The following is an 18,003-nucleotide window of genomic DNA, read 5'->3' on the forward strand; positions in this document are numbered from 1 at the left end:
GCGACAGCTCCTGCTCTTTGCTACTTGACTGCTGAGTATGCAGTCCTCATCCGTTTTAGGTCATTTCATGCTGCCACGATTGATACAGCCCTGAATGCTGCTTGCAGAGCAATTACTGGCTGCGACAAAACAAGAGCAGATGATCTCTAGCTACAGTGTGGTATTGCCCATCCACACATCAGAAGAGAGGTTTCAGCACAGGTGGAAAAGAACAAGCAAGAAGATAACCATCTTCATCCACTCTTTTAAGTATGAACCTGCCCAAAACGGACTGAAATGAAGATGTAGCTTCCTTCACTTGACTGAATCCCTTGATGGCTCTGCTCATAATCAAAGGGTCACCCTATTGTCCAACCACCTACAGTCTATGGTCAACTCTCGATCTCTCCAATGGACCTAGCGAATCGCTTCCCAGAATCAAGTGAGGAATGTGTAGTGTAAAGATTTTTTTTTGACCATTTGTGCTCTAATAAATTTTATAACGAAAAAAATAGCCAGTATGCCAATTTTTCTAAGGGTTTGTGAAATTTGGGAGAATTCAGCTAGAGACAATTTTGAGAATATTTTGGGCAATTTGGCCTAGAAATCTGACAGAAATAATGATTTAGGGGTAAAGTTTTTAAGAACTTGACATGCGACAACTATTTGCTGAATTGAATTACCCCCACTTCTAACTCCAAGGTGGCTGCCAATTTAAGGGTCACAAATGATTCCATTTTGATAGAGAGTTGTTCAAAATATTTATTTGGGGGTTTTAGAGTCAAGAAATCAAAATTGGGGCCCTGTTGTACAAAGAGTTGCGATTGATCCGATCAATCGCAACTATGGAAAGCCAGCAAAATCAGCATATGAAATGCATGTTTGTTCAAAAAGATTTCTAGATATGAATGTATATCTGTAAAGTCATTAATTTCTTAACAATTTTGTGTGATTTCCTTTGTTTACAAAGGACATTGTGCAAATTTTTCATAGAAAAAATTATGACACTGATGAATTTCCATAGAGTTACGATTGATCGGATCAATCGTACAACAGGGCCCATTTACATTTGACACACTGACCTTGCCTTTAAAACGAATGGCGGTCGGTAGTAATTAAAAATGGGTGATGGGTTTGAATATGGCGTTCCTCAGGGTTTTGTACTGGGACCTATACTTTTTTTCTCTGTATTTATTACCACTTGGGGACACTTTGAGGCAGAATAATGTTGAATTTGATTTCTTTGAATGCTATTGTATTCAGGAAATTAATGTATCAATGATAAGAAATAAAGTTAAGCCTACTCTTGAATGAACAAAAAGTCCCATAGACACTATTTACCCGCCCATGTTCATTTGTCAATTGGTAATTCTGAACCTGCTGAATCTGTTAGAATTCTAGGTGTTGAACTTAATTCGTCATTAACGAGTAAGCAAGTAAATTCGCTTTGTAAAACCCAAAACTCCCATTTATACAAACATGGAGCTACCATGATACAATATAATGGCCGGAAAGATATTGACGGATGATGCTTGCCATCATGCTGTTCAATCACTGGGGTTCAGGCGCCTAGATATAGTCAAAACAGCGCATTCAGAATCGAGCATTCGGTACCATTACAACAGCCAGAAAGTTTGATCATGTTTTCTTTTGTTCAAAGAGCTTCACTTGCTACTGGTCAAAAACAGAATCATAGAAAAATTGCTTTGTTTACTTGTCGATTAATAACTTGACACCACAATACATTTCATGCTGGGTTTTTTCCATACCCTTTTCTATCCCCAACTTGGGTAAACAGTGCAAAAGTTTCACTGGTCCCAGTATTCATGTCCTTCTGTACAATTATTTTTTGAATTTTATGTATAACACCCACTTTATATATTGTAAGCACTTGAAGAGTAGAATTATTCATTTTATAATAATAAATGAAATAATATAGCCTAGGATTTGTATAGTGCTCCTATATTACCCTGGCTAAGCTAGTCTACCGCATCCGGTGCTCACAACTTCAAGTATCCATTTACCTCACCTGGGTTGCAGTACAATATGGATAATTTTCTTGCTTTTAAAAGGAAAACACACCCCGGCTGGGAATCGAACCCATGTCCCTCAGATTGAAAGAAAGAGGCTTAACCACTAGACCACGACGCCCCCACAATGTTAAGCTATATTGGAAAGTGCTTTGAGCATATTTACATGACGAACTTGCTATAAATGTTAAAATGTATGTATTTGTTTTAAAGGACAAGTCCACCCCAACACAAAATTAAGTTTAATAAAAAGAGAAAAAATCCAACAAACACAACACTGAAAATTTCATCAAAATCGGCATGAAAGTTATATTTTATATTTTCGCTGAATTTCACAAAAACAGATACTGGCATTTTCTGGTCGGTATGCAAATGAGAAGACTGATGATGTCATCCACTCACTATGTCTTTTGCATTTTATTATGTGAAATATGAATTTTTCCTATTTTCTCCTCATTCTCATGTCTAATACAAAGTTTTATTCCTCCATGAACACATGTAATTAGCATTGTTTAATACTATATGGTTCAGTCAAGTTTGCCCTTATTGTCAAACATGCATAAAATGAAATATTGTATATTAAAACAATAAAAAACAAAAGAAATAGTGAGGGACATCATCGACTGTCTCATTTGCATATTACTGAGTTGTGCATATCACTGTTATGTGAAAAATAAGCAAAATTTGAAATGCCACAACTTTCTTCTTTTACATGAAATTTTCAGCGTTATGCTAGTATGATTTTTCTTTATTTATATTCAAATCAGCATTTATCGGGGTTAGACTTGACCTTTAATAGAAAGCTGTTAAAGATAATAATTATAACTCTAAAGTTTATTTGGCAAATTGACATAATCCTGGCCTTCTATTAGATACAACTGACCTTTTGAGGATACAAGGTAAAATTCTTCCATGTTTTAATGTAGACTCAATGTGGGACTTTCATGAAAAACCGATTCATTTAATAATAGAATCCTGAGGTTTTTTTTTCTTTTTACCTCAAAAGACCCTTAACCTTCACCTTGTGACATGATATATAATTAACTTGAAAATTAATAAACCTAAGTAAAGTTACCATGGCAATGGGGGGGGGGGTTGCAACATTCATATTTAGATTTATATTAAATGCAAGTTTTACCAAGGCAACAATAATTATTTTCTTTCAAATGAACTCATGCAGACCACTTACCGTATGTTTTGTTCAATATTAAACGAATGGTTCAAAATTTACGCAAGTAGATTGTGATTTTATGGTATTTTCCATTATTCATGTTATTATCTCCCCCATGTTATTCGGTTGCCATGGCAATGGCTTAAGATGGTATTTATACATTTAGCATCAAGCATATATAGATATGGCATCTTGTAATTAGAGGAAATGAAAGAAAATTCAGATTCTGTAATATTTGCTATCAAATGGATACTTTTCTGAGAAAAATAAATTGTTACCATGGCAACGGCCAATTTGCAATATTCCTCTTTATCTTTAAATTCAAACATTGTCAAGGCAACATCAATTCCTATCATTCCAATAAACTCCTGCAGAATACTTACTGTAGTTTTTGTTCTATAAAAATGATTGGGAAAAACCAAACGCACGTAGATTAGGTCGCTTTTATTGTATTTCTCACCATTATCTTTTTTACCAGGTTATTCCCTTTTTTACCAAATAAGTTATTATTTGGTTGCCATGGCAATGTAATGAGAGTGTATTTAAACATTTAGCAAAAAATCACTCCTATGTTTAACACCGTAAACGCATGGAAAATGAAACAAGAAAAAAAAGATTCTACAACTATAAATCAAATTTTTTACTTTTCTGGAAAAATGAGCCGTTACCATGGCAACGGGCCAGTTTGAACTATTTTGATGATCTTAAATACTTCTGAATTTCATTTGTATTTAATCGGAACCTTGATTTCAATCTATTTGCCAATTTTTATCATGTTTATCTACCATTTACAGGGGTACACGTGCTATTTTTGAGAAATTAATCCGTTGCCATGGCAACGGTCAAAGACGGCGTTTATAAATTTGGCAACAAGCAGATTCATGTTCAGCACCCTCAAAATAGGGGAAATAGCACAAAAAATCAGATTCTACAGAAAATTTTTGGTAACCTTTAATATTATGACGAGGAGCTGTGTACTATTCCCTTTACAATGATGAAATTCAATAATCATCATAAAATACTTTTAATTCTTTGGGTGTCTACTTTAAAAAAAAAGAAATTAAAACAATTAAGATTTTATAAAAGAGTAGAAACCACAAAACTATCTAAAAAAATAAATGTGTGCATCAATCATTTTTCTTATTTTCTGATAGGCAGAAAGGCAAACTAAAATTGTTAATGAGATAATGAAAGTAATGTGCAGAAAAAAATTGCTTTTATATAACATACAATGCAGTACATGTACAAACAGATATGCTTGTTTACGTTTGTGAGTTGATATACAGCACTTCACTGTAGGTGATTCATAGGGAAAAAATACCACAAAATATATTCACAAATATCCCAATCTAATTCAAAATGCTGAGAATAGCTGTAAATTAATTTCATGGTCTAACTTTAATTCATGCAAAACAGATCAACAACTGCACAAATAAGAAAGACTTACACCTCAATTTCAATATTATCTGATTGGGTGGGCTGTGCAGGCTCCGATGATGTAAGTGATTCAGTCTGGTTTATATATGCCATGTATGAAAAGATGAGTTAGTTTAGTTAAATGAAAACAAAACATGTGTAGGTGAAGGCTTACAATGATTATTTCCAAGCAAATAACAGAGCACATACCAAGAAAGTCATTGGTTAGAATGGAAAAAATATAATACATGTAATTAAAAGTCATTGTTCAGTAAAGGAGGAAACAGTGCTGCTCTCATACATTCAAACTATAGCAAGTGGAACACCTCTGGCAGTCACGCCTACATTATCACTTGAATAATTGGGGTGTATTTCAATATAGCTTTGAAAACGAGATTACAGCTTTGAAAACAAGATTTCATGTACATGTATTCACAAAAACCACCATTCATATTATACAATACTACAGTATGTAAATTGACCCTAAATGACATTAATTTTTACCTTGATCATGTGACCTAAGACTTGTGCAAGATGATCAGATCATATGATCAGACACGTAATTACCCTATGTCCACATTTCATGAACTTTATCCATAAACTTTTAAAATTATGATAGCAATTCCACAGATACCCCAAACATGGCCAAAGTTCATTGACTTTGGTACATGTAATGAACTGAAACAGATGCAGGATGTTCACTAATGCTTGATAAATCTTATGTCCAAGTTTCATACACTATGACCTTTGACATAGGTCATGTAACCTGAACTCACACAGGATACTTGATTACTCTTATGTTACATTCTCATGACCTAACTTAGCTCCACAAACTAAAGTTATTATGGCATTCAAAAAATACCACCAACATGGTGAATGTTCGTTGACCCTAAATGAACTTTGACCATGGTCATGTGATCTGAACTCAGGCAGAATATTCAGTAATACTTGATTAAACTTATGTTAAAGTTTCATAAACCAGGTCCATATACTTTCTAAGTTATGATGACATTTTAAAAGCTTAACCTTAAGTAAAGATTTCGATGTTGATTCTCCCATGGAAGTTGTCTACATTTTATTGTTTATTCCATAAGGGGTAGCCCATTCAACATCAGTTGATCTCCCATGGGGCCCCTATACACAAGAATGTAAAAACAGAAAATATTTACAGATAAAAACATTCAAAACAACATAACATATGCAAAAAAATGCAATACAAGCTGAATTGCAAAGACATCAATAATAAACATTGCAAAATTAGAGAGATTATTTCAATGGTATTCAAACATTCAAATACATAAATTTTACAAAGTAGCAGGTGCCAGCGTAAACCTTAATAGTCAATCAAATTGAAACGCTTTTTAAGATTATATTTAAATGAATTTAAAGATGACGATTCATGTATGATGACCGGCAAGCTATTCCACAGTTTTGGACAGGCGTAAAATAAAGAATGTTTGCAATAATCAGATCGACACCTTGGAATAACAAGATCGTGTCCGACAGACAGCCTCGTATTTTTCGTATGGGTTTTGTTTAGATCCTGAAAATAATTTGAGTAGTATTCTGGTGTGAGTCCATGAACACATTTATAAACAAATATATATCGAAAATAAATGATTCTGTACTTGAAGGCCGTCCAATCTAGATTTGAAAACATTTCTTTAGATGGGGTATATATGTGACATCTAAGGATCAAACGAGCTGCTCTTTTTTTGGAGCTTGGTAATTCGATCAAAAATGAAACTGAAAATGATTTCCCCATATCTCACAACAATAATTCATTTGTGATTCAATAAGGCACATATATAATGATTTCAGGGTATCACTTTCTACAAAACATAGCAAGTCTAGCAAATATTTTTTTTACAAACAGAATCTACTTGATCATGCCACAAAATGTCTATCAATTATAACAACTAGACATTTGATACTAGAGCATTGACTTATCTCGTCACCATTATGGTTTATGTAAATACAATGATTTCTATATCTATGAAGTTTTTGTTTACTCCCTAAGACCATGACTTTTGTTTTTTCTGTATTCAGATATAATCTGTTATCTGAAATCCATTTGCATATAGAATTAAATTCAAGTTGTAATTTATATTCTACCCGTACTTCTTGAATAGAACAACCAGTGACATAGAGAGTGGTAAGTTCATTGACCCTAAATGACCTTTGACCTTGGTCGCGTGACTGGAAAATCAAGCAGAATGTTCAGTAATACTTGATTAAATTTAAGGCAAATTTTATACAAATGATTTTGAATAACAGATTAGTGAGCACAATACTGAAATCAAAGAGTAAATGAATATATCAAGTAAATCAATGGTCACCATATAAAAAATAGTAAAAATAGTAATCTACTCAAGCATGAGAATTACCATCACCATAAAAAAAAACTTATTATAGAAGCGTGATCATCAAATGAAAAAAAGTAAAAGTTAATATTGATCTTGCATAATCCATGCACATTTTACAAAGGAGAGAAAAGGGGGACAGAGGAGGTATCAGATGAGATTAGAGAAGGAGGAAGGGTAAGAGGATGATGAGATGGGATTAGAAGAGAGGAGGAAGGGTGATAGAAGAATGAGATGGGATTAAATGGGGGAAGGGTGATAGAAGAATGATGAGATGGGATTAGAGGGGGGGAGGAAGGGTGATAGAAGAATGATGAGATGGGATTAGAGGAGGAAGGGTGATAGAAGAATGATGAGGTGGGATTAGAGAAGGAGGAAGGGTGATAGAAGAATGATGAGATGGGATTAGAGGGGGAGGAGGAAGGGTGATAGAAGAATGATGAGATGGGATTAGAGGAGGAGGAAGGGTGATAGAAGAATGATGAGATGGGATTAGAGGAGAAGGAGGAAGGGTGATAGAAGAATGAGGTGGGATTAGAGGGGGGGGGGGAAGGGTGAAAGAAGAATGATGAGATGGATTATTAAAGGGAAGGAGGAAGGGTGATAGAAGAATGATGAGATGGGATTAGAGGGGGGAGGAAGGGTGATAGTAGAATGATGAGATGGGATTAAAGGGGGAGGAAGGGTGATAGAAGAATGATGAGATGGGATTAAAGGGGGAGGAAGGGTGATAGAAGAATGATGAGATGGGATTAAAGGGGGGAGGGTAGGGTAATAGAAGAATGATGAGATGGGATTATTAAAGGGAAGGAGGAAGGGTGATATAAGAATGATGAGATGGGATTAAAGGGGGAGGAAGGGAGATAGAAGAATGATGAGATAGGATTAGAAGAGGAAGAAGGGTGATAGAAGAATGATGAAATGGGATTAAAGGGGGAGGAAGGGTGATAGAAGAATGATGAGATGGGATTAGAAGAGCAGGAGGAAGGGTGATAGAAGAATGAGATGGGATTAGAGGAGGAGGAGGAAGGGTGATAGAAGAATGATGAGATGGGATTAGAAGAGGAGGAAGGGTGATAGAAGAATGATGAGATGGGATTAGAGGGGGAGGAAGGGTGATAGAAGAATGATGAGATGGGATTAGAGGGGGAGGAGGATGGGTGATTGAAGAATGAGATGGGATTAGAACAGGGGGAAGGGTGATAGAATGATGAGATGGGATTAGAGGGGGGAGGGTGATAGAGGTATAATGAGATGGGATTAGAGGGGGGGGGGAAGGGTGATAGAAGAATGATGAGATGGGATTAGAGGGGGGAGGAAGGGTGATAGAAGAATGATGAGATGGGATTAGATGGGGAGGAGGAAGTGTGATAGAAGAATGATGAGATGGGATTAGAGGAGGAAGGGTGATAGAAGAATGATGAGATGGGATTAGAGGAGGAGGAAGGGTGATAGAAGAATGATTAGATGGGATTAGAAGGGGAGTGGAAGGGTGATAGAAGGACTTCAGAAGGGTAAGATGAAAACATCTCACCATAACCTTTACCTTTGGACCTCAAAATCAATAGGCTTCCTGGGATCCATGCTAGTATCATACTCACCAAATAATATAAACCTAGGTTAAGTTAAACTTAAGCAACCGATCTCAAGTTTACAGGGACTTCAGAAGGGAAAGATGAAAACACATCACTGTGACCTTGACCTATGACCTCAAAATCAAAAGGTTTCCTGGGATCCATGCTAGTATCATACACACCAAATAATATGAGCCTAGGAAAAGTTAAACCAAAGTTATCAATTTACAAGGACTACTGAAGGGAAATATCAAAACACATCACTGTGACCTTGACCTTTGACCTCAAAATCAATAGGCTTCCTGAGGTCCATGCTAGTATCATACACACCAAATTATAGGTTACACTTCGTAATTCCGAAGGTTCTTTATTCCGAAGGTTCGTAATTCCGAAGCACGTAAATTGCCTATACCTCGATGCTCGTAAAAGGGTTTGTTAATCCTAACATTTGTGGCGTTATTCCGAAGGTTCGTTAATCCGAAAACGAAATAAGGTTCGTTGTTCCGAAGGTTCGTTCATCCAAAAACGAAATAAGGTTCGTTGTTCCGAGGTTCGTTAGTCCGAAAACAAAATAAGATTTGTTAATCATTTCGTTTTCGGACTAACGAACCTTCGGAATTACGAACCTCATTTCGTTTTTGGGCTAACGAACCTTAGAATAACGAACCTTAGAATTACGAACCTTCGAAATAACATACCTTCGGAATAACAAAGCTTCAGAATAGCGAACCTTCGGAATTACCAATGTATGCGAAATTATATGAGCCAAGGATAGGTTAAATTAAAGTTATCGCATTTACAAGGACTTCAGAAGGGTAAAATGAAAACATGTCACTTGACCTTTGACTTTTCTTCTTCAAAATCGATAGGCTTCTAGGGACCAATGCTCGTATCAAACACACCAAACTGAAGTTACATTTACAAGGACTGCAGAAGGGTAAGATGAAAACATGTTAAGGCCACCGCACAGCCTACGACGCGACTGGTCTCCCACTGGCTTGCGACTGAGTGAGGGGAGATGTGACGTCACAGCTCTTGTCAGCTTGAGAGTCGCAGAATGGTCAGAGACAAGTCGCAAGGAAAATCGTAAGGATTTGACATTATGACTGGATCGCAAGCTCAATCCAATTTCCAGCCAATCAGACAGAAGAGTTGCACGATGCGTATTTGATAAACAATGCGCGTATGCAGTAGTAAGCGCATATTTTCAGTTGCTATGGCAAAAAGCGCATGCGTGAATCGCAGACAGCATGGTAGTCGGGTCGTAGGTGTGCAGTGGCCTTTACTGTGACCTTCACCTTTAACTTTTTACCTCAAAATCAATAGGCTTCCTGGGAATCGTGCTAGTATCATACACACCAAATTATATAAGCCTAGGTTAAGTCAAACTGAAGTTATAGCATTTACAAGGAAAAGATAACAAATGGACGGACACCATGCGTGATACCATACGACGGGCGTATAAAAATGGAGAAGCATAAATGAAAGATAGGAGCCAACAAGGCAAAAGCAATTTTGTGTCTCGCCCACTTATGAAAATAAGCAGAAATATCGTGATTTGCGAGGGCACGCAAGTGAATTATATCGAAACTTCATTGTGAAATGACTGGGATGGAAGAACACTTGTCACAAGAGCTTTGCACGTAAGTTTTAATGTTGACCTGAAAATGACCTTTGACCTTACCATGTGACCTCCAACTGCAGCATAAAATGCAGGTCGCCTAGGTTCATCTACCATCCAAGTTTTGTTGAAAAGTAACTTACGGTTGCGGAGTTAGGTGTCATAAGAGAGTCTTGCATGTAAACTTTAACGTTGACCTCAAAATGACCTTTGACCTTACCATGTGACCTCCGACTGCAGCATAACATACAGGTCCCCCAAGTCCATCTACCATCCAAGTTTGGGTGAAAAGCAACATACGGTTGTGGAGTTAGTGTCATAAGAGAGTCTTGCATGTAAACTTTAACGTTGACCTGAAAATGACCTTTGACCTTACCATGTGATTTCCGACTGCAGCATAACATGCAGGTTCCCCAAGTCCATCTACCATCCAAGTTTGGGTGAAAAGCGACTTACGGTTGTGGAGTTAGGTGTCATAAGAGAGTCTTGCATGTAAACTTTAACATTGACCTGAAAATGACCTTTGACCTTACCATGTGACCTCAGACTGCAGCATAACATGCTGGTTCCCCAAGTCCATCTACCAACCAAGTTTGGTTGAAAAGCGACGTACGGTTTGGGAGTTATGTGTCATTACAGGTTTGTGACAGACGGACAACGGACGGACGACATTTGGATCCCTAAGTCTCGCCTTCACCTCTGGTGGGCGAGACAAAAAGAAAGGGAGGGAGAGAGATACAGAGAGAGCGATTGAGACAGAAAGAACAAGAGAGGGAGAAAGGTGAGTGCAAGGTACAGACACAAACAGATTAAGGGGGTCTTGCAAGAAAATATTTGCGATCAATTGCAAATATTCAGTTCCAATTTTACAACTGATAGATCAACATTTGTTATAGCACATCAGATTAAACTTCTTGTTTCAATGAGCAGATTAGTAATCAATCACTAATTTTCAATTAACTTCAAGACATATGATTGATTTAGGGACCAAAAATAGACTTGCAATAGATCGCAAGTTTCTTGCAACACCCCAATAGTCAGGAAGAGAGGAAAGGGATAGATAAAAGAAGACTTACAGCTGGTTGAGCAGAATCAGGTTGATCTTCAGCATCAGAAGGAACAGACTATAATCAAATATTCATACAAAAACAGGATGGCCAAATGACACTTCTTTAATGACTAACAATTACACGAACAATTAATCTAACTAGGAAATCAATTTAATAAAATTTTGTGCTTTAAATAAGGGTACATTTCCCAAAGTGGATGCAACAGAGAACTATTCAATTTCACTACTAGATTATATTAATCTATGTGCCCCAAACTTGCTATGGTGTGAAGCATATGAACTAAATACATCTGCTGGATTCTCTGCATAGATTTATTTTGTTTATATAACCTTTTCAAGCATGGGATGGGCTGAAAATTTCAGGATATAATCTGCTTTCTAACATCCAATTACTTATTATGTAAAGTAAGTGGTCAAAGTTATCGCGTTTACAAGGACTGCAGAAGGATAAGATGAAAGCATGTCAGTGTAACCTTGACCTTTGACCTTTTGACCTCAAAATCATTAGGCTTCCTGGGATCCATGTAAGTATTACACACACCAAATTATATGAGCCGAGGTTAAGTTAAACTGAAGTTATCACATTTACAATGTAAAATTAATGGACGAACAGACAGACAGACGGAAACCATGATACATCCCGTAGGACGGGCATATAAAAAGTTAAGAAAAATACTTTTGAAGATATGATGAAGATCCATCAAAGACTAAGAAAGTTATGTCATTTTGGGAAAGTTTTATCACACCACACATGGAGGAGCAGCTCATCTAAGACAGCATAAAATAAAAACATTCATAACTCGGTTATTCTTGGAAGGATTTTCATCAAACCTTCACAAATATATTTCTCTATTTTTCTTCTTTTATAAAAAGTTTTTACCAGGGTGAACTTCCCCTTTAAGTCACTGTGAGATATGACAATGACTGACAACTGTACAACATAGTTATAAAATGAATCCTCTTTATTACGTTTCTCCTAATCAGAACAAGTGGGGCGCCTCTGGCAGTATCGCCTGCATTAGGCGTAACAATATAGCACCAGTGCTGACAATGAAATAATTATTCACAAAAAACACCATTCATTAAACAATCTAATACTGCGTTCATTTATCCTAAATGACATTTGTGCAAGATGATCAGTGATAACCTGATTACCTCTATGTCCACATTCTTTCATGAACTATATCCATAAACTTTTAAAGTTAGGCAATTCAATAATTACCCCCAACATTCATTGACCTTAAATGACCTCTGACTGTAATCATGTGACCTGAAACTCACAAGGGATGTTCAGTGATCCTTGATTATTCTTATGTCAAAGTTTCATGAACTAGATCCATAAACTTTCATAGTTATGATGGCAATTCAATAAATACCCCAATATGGCCAAAGTTCATTGACCCTAAATGAACTTTGGCATTGGTCATTAAGTTACTGAAAGCAAAAAAAAGTAAACTTTTGGTGTTTGTCACAGATACATGTACCAAGTGTTCACCTGATATAAAGTTGAATATTCATACGATACAGTCTTAATAAACTTGTTAAAAATTTTCTTGGAATTAACAGGTGACGACAGTTATCTATATATTAGTTTCACAGCAACAGTACAAGTTTGAGTGAACTGAAAGAGGAATGGTGTTTGACTATTCTTGTTTAAACCAGTTCAGACCTGAATTAGGACTTACCGGTGGGGGTTTAGAGTGTGTTTCTGGTTGATCTTCAGTAGGCACCCTTACTCGTTTTTTGTTCTCCAAGCCATCGATAGTATCAGTACTGTTACTCACAAATTCCTAGATAATGAAAACAAATTGCATAAAATAGAATCATAAACAAATGGAATGCCTCAGGCAGTCTCGCCTGCATTACATGATTCAAGATACATGAAGCAGCAGTGCTGACTTTGAAAAACAACTAAGTTGAATAAACTATTCACAGAAAACACTTTTCATATGATAATAAAATACTAAGTTCATTGACCCTGAACAACCTTTGACATTGATCATGTGACCTGAAACTTGTGCAGAATGATTACCCTTACATGTCCAAGTTTCATGCAATACAATAGGCTTCCTGGGGTCCATGCTCGTATCATACAAACCAATTATATGAACCTAGATTAAGTTAAACTAGGATGTTCAATAATACTTGATTACCCTTTATGTCCAAGTTTCCTGAACAAGTTCCTACACTTTCTTAGTTTTGGTGACATTTCAAAAACTTAACCTTGGTTAAGATTTCAATGTTGATGATGCCACAGCCGCTGTCAGACAAGCAGCACCCAGTGTCTCTCTATGTTATGCAGGCGAGACAAAAATCCATCTGAGAGATATGGTGTCTACACAGTGGTTTCAAGGGTCAAGTTTGGGTATGGTTTCAACGATATGCAGTTGTATATTTTTCCTAAAAATCAATGATGTCTTAAGTTCCAAAATGGCATCTAAAATGACTTCTATCACTTAAAAATTGTAATATTTCATAAAATATGAAGATACTTACCATGATTTTGTTATTTACGAGATAACTGGATATACTCATTGATTTGCTGCTAGTTCATTACGATTAACTTGCACACCGAATAAAAGTACACAATTTTTCCTGCTCACGCGCAGCATCTCCCTACACACGCACTATCCCAAGATCATCACGCAAATAGGCGTCCATTTCCTCTTATGAGCCTGAATGCAAGACATGTTGCCACGCAAGGCGAGGGGTCGGTGGGAGGGTTCAAATGAGTATATCCAGTTATCTCGTAAATAAGAAAATCATGGTAAGTATTTTCATAATTTACTATCAATAACTGGGATATACTCATTTGATTTGCTAGACCAACACGGATTCAACGTGAAGGGAGGCATGTCTAGACTAAGAAGTGCGTAAAATAGGAAGATGAAGACACGAAGGCTACCTTAAGGACAGAGGAGGCAAATAAGGCCTCATGCAAAATAAAGTCCTTAAGAGCAAGGAAGTGAAGGAATAGAAGAGCGTCAAATAGGCGGTCCTCAAGAAGTCGTAAACGACGATTCCATAGAAGGAGCCCAAGAAGAATGATACTATAGTATCATGGGCCCTTGGCCTAGTGTCAGAAGAAGAACATCATCACCAACTGACTTGATCCTTTCAACAATCCAGAGTGAAAAGATGTCTCAAGAAGCCGCAAACGGCTCGCGCAACAAAACAACCAACTGCACAGAGTTGGGAATTGTCTGATGAATGGCAAACAAAGACCAGGGTTAGAAGTCACACCTGATCTAAGCCAATCCCGGCAATGGTCCGGGAGCGATGCATAAGAATGCAAAGCTTTGTACTGTAAAAGGTTACATATAAACAGATAGAGGAGGGAACTCGACTGATAGACAGCCAAAGATACCCTGAATACCGACCCAAGAGGGAGTTAGTCAAGCGTCAAGAACGACCGACAGGTGCCATGACGGACTAAGCCATAAGCTCAACATTTGAGAAGAACTCAAGAGTTTGTAAGATTCGGATTTTGTTGAAAATTTCAACAAGAATCATGATCGGAAGACTGAAACTTGTACGGTTCAGTAAGTGATCAATCAATCAATCTGAGAAGGCAACAGCGGGGCTAATAAAAGCCACGGTCGAGTCACCGGCTTAATAATTTAAGCCAAGACGCAAACCATGCAAACGTAAGGAATGCGAGATATCTCAGAAGCCCCCGCGTGGGAGAAGGCGCCCAGAATGCGATATCTGTCTCAAATGCGTGAGGGCAGAACATCTGCAGAATTCTGATAGAGAGCTGTGGCAGAACGTTTCCAGCGGTCCGATAAGGACCTGGAACGACAGAGAGTAAGGTTGAAGAAAACCACTCGTAAGGCAGTCAATGTGTCGAGAAAAGCGACTGAGTGCCATCCTGTTAAAAAGAAAATGCCACGGACCTGCTGTCTATGTACAATAGAACAGTCTGGTCAAAACAGCTCAACTGGGCGTGTCGGAGAAAAAACGCGGCACGCATCACGACATAACAAGTGTGATAGACCGAGCGATTGAGAGAGAATCCCGGATCCCCTTTCTCCCGTACTAGATAAAGCACCCGCGGTGGAAGAGGTGGCTTGGCTGAAGCCACCATCGCCGAGAGGGCCCGTAAGGCTAGGCTGCGATGGATGTCCGCTGAGCGGAGAAATCCCTAGCAGCAGCAAGTGTACGCCAGAGGTGAGCTGGCGAACAATGTCTCTGTCATGATCTTACGTGTAAACGACAAAGAGATGCTGGTCAAGAAAATGCTCTGAACCAACAGACATCGCCAGAAATGATACCTCAACAGTTACGTTTCCGACGGAATCGAGTGAGGTAACAACGACCCTGTCCTATCAAGCGGAGGAGTAAGGCGACTTGAGGAAACTAATCACCAACATTTCCCTCAGTCTGCGGTGAGAACCAGTTGTTTATGAAAACAGCCACAAGGCCTGGTTTCTCTGGTGATCGTAAGAGCAAGCACCGCCGGCGCCGGTTGCGACAGCGTGGAACAGTCCGATAAGATCGGTAAGATAAGGAGTTCCGGAAAGCTGCGGGGGGGGGGGGGGGCGGCAAAAATGACGCCCTAAGCAGCGGGGGATGAGAATCTAAGTTTCTAAAGGAAGAACACCAGTGAAGTAAATCACTTTCATGGAGTGACTCATCCACAGTCGGCCCGAGAGAAAGCGGGTCGTGGTGGTCGTGGTGATCATGGTTAGACAGGCATAAGCATACATCTATCCAAGCTTGACCCACATAGAGGGCAGTCTATAAGATAGACTGTTAGAGCTCAACCGATGGCCTGGCGGCGTACAGTTTGGTGTAAACTCGCTGACCCGGCACAGTGAATGCGCCCAGGAAGTAGGCATAGAAATGCCGACAGAAAAGCCTGGGGCTTTAAACAAGCCTGAATGCACGTACACAGCCAACAATCTAATGAGATATACGGCTGTTTCTTTCCTCCGAGATGATGCTTACCCGACCGGGAAAGACTCGGGGGAACAAGCTGTGAATGTCAACAGGAGGGATATCTAGCATATAAATAGCCGATTCCCTCCAGGTGTTCGGTGCGGGTGCTGCCGACGGTGTCCGGGGGGACGAGGACGGGTGTCTGCACTAGCCCTGACTCTAACCTTACAAGAGTAGGAGTTAAAAGTAAAGACAGGGCACCCTTACTTTCGAATAGAAAGTGAGGTTCAGGCCAAAAGCTGACGGTCCCGTCGCCTGGGCGGACGGTCCGCGGGCGTGATAGGTTGCCCTCTCAAAAGCAGCCAAACATTCTCACGAGAGGACGGCATGCAGTATGTAAGAAATTCTTACCTCCAATCTACAGGCCCGCTTAGGGGGTAGAATGGAGAGAGTTACCGCTGAAAGAGCCGTCGCCGTACGTGAAACTTGACGTAGAGGGCGAATTCGGGAGTACCTGCATATAAATGGGGGTCAACGTGTAGGTGAACAGCGTTTCAATAAATGCCCGGTGTGAGAGGGAAGGTGACTGCTTGAACCGCACAGTGCTTAGCAAGGCGGCTGAAGCTGATATGAAGCGTGGGGGAATTACCCGCACTGCTCATGGGTGTGTGAAGCAACATGAGAGTAGCGACGCCTGACCCACAATTATCGGAAGTCTGGTGACATAATGGAGGGCAACGCCCGTATTTCGATAACACCTGTGTATTAGCGGGGATTTCCCTTGCAGGTGCGTGAGCCGGCGAATCATGATATTGCCGGTGACTCTCCGAGGTGCGAGATGGCGAATGTCTGCTTGACCTGCCCGGTGCTCGACACGGCGGTTTTAGCTGACAGGGAGCATGAGGATAAAGATCCGTGATACTCGAGGGCGTTCTGTTGTAACATGAAGTTACGACGCCTGGCCATCAACACAAGAATCAGAAAGAAAGGTATGCCCGCAAAGCGGGATTAGCGACCTAGAATTTCTTCTTCTTCTTCCTCTTCTGTGCGGCCCCCGCCCGGGGGACAGAAGAGGGCACAAGAGACAGGGAGGGGGACGTGATATCTCGCATGAGAAAAGTCACCCAATCTGATCAAGCCGTTCAGGCACATGAACGCAATTTCATGGTTCCACCTTTAAAGGGCACGTGGACGCGATTCCACGGTTCCACCCTGATCAGTTAATTGTGAGATTGACGGGGTCGAGCTCACGTGTCTCTAGCGACTTGGGGCTGGTAGCCCTTTGCTAATGCTCCCTGACAGAGACTGACAAAGCATCGAGCCTAGTCTGTGCCAGGAAAAGAGTCCCACCCTCTTAACCCGGACTTGTCGGACCCGATAGCCGGTGAGTCAAGCAGCCCTGGAGTGAGGTTTTCTATACTAGTACAACACTCCCCAAATAAGTTCAGGTCCCGTCAAGGGAGCCTTGGCTATCACCCTTCAGGCACGTGGCCATCGCGCCACGGTTCCACTCTGAAACGCTCGGGCACGTGGACGCGGTTCCACCCTCTTGGGCACGTGGACGTGACTCCACGGTTCCACCCTTCTTTTTCCAGGGCACGTGGACGCAAACCACGGTTCCACCCTATATAGAGCCCAACACAAAGGGTCTCGCTCTATTGCCCACATACTCACCGCCGCTGATCACAGGGACAATACCATGTCTGGTTCTCTCTCAGCGGCAGGGTGGAGTCATCAAGAGATGAGTCGATCAATTGATCAATTAATCAATTAAGAATAAAAGATTGATTGAAACATAAGAGAAAAATCAACCGACTCAAAACAAGAACAACAAGTTGAAAACAATTTTAAGAAACAAATAAAGGGCGACGCTCCTACCTGTCCAGCATAGCCTAAGCT

The 18,003-nt window shown here is 39.5% G+C and overlaps 1 protein-coding gene across 6 annotated transcripts in view; it reads right to left on the reverse strand.

The window, feature by feature from the left end:
• The window catches only part of LOC121423904 (choline transporter-like protein 1), a 107,675-nt gene that overhangs the window by 12,300 nt on the left and 77,372 nt on the right, over positions 1-18,003 (reverse strand). For 4 of the 6 annotated variants that reach the window (XM_041619440.1, XM_041619438.1, XM_041619441.1 and 1 more), the window contains exons 17-19: positions 12,909-13,013; positions 11,231-11,278; positions 4,628-4,692 (exon numbers count right to left, since the gene is read on the reverse strand). In XM_041619440.1, the coding sequence (XP_041475374.1) occupies positions 4,628-4,692; positions 11,231-11,278; positions 12,909-13,013 (218 nt within the window). The remainder of the gene's footprint in view (positions 1-4,627; positions 4,693-11,230; positions 11,279-12,908; positions 13,014-18,003) is intronic. The other 2 variants (XM_041619443.1, XM_041619444.1) reach the window with 2 other exon arrangements.

Source organism: Lytechinus variegatus, chromosome 11 (assembly GCF_018143015.1).
Source record: "Lytechinus variegatus isolate NC3 chromosome 11, Lvar_3.0, whole genome shotgun sequence".
Taxonomy (NCBI): Eukaryota; Metazoa; Echinodermata; class Echinoidea; order Temnopleuroida; family Toxopneustidae; genus Lytechinus; species Lytechinus variegatus.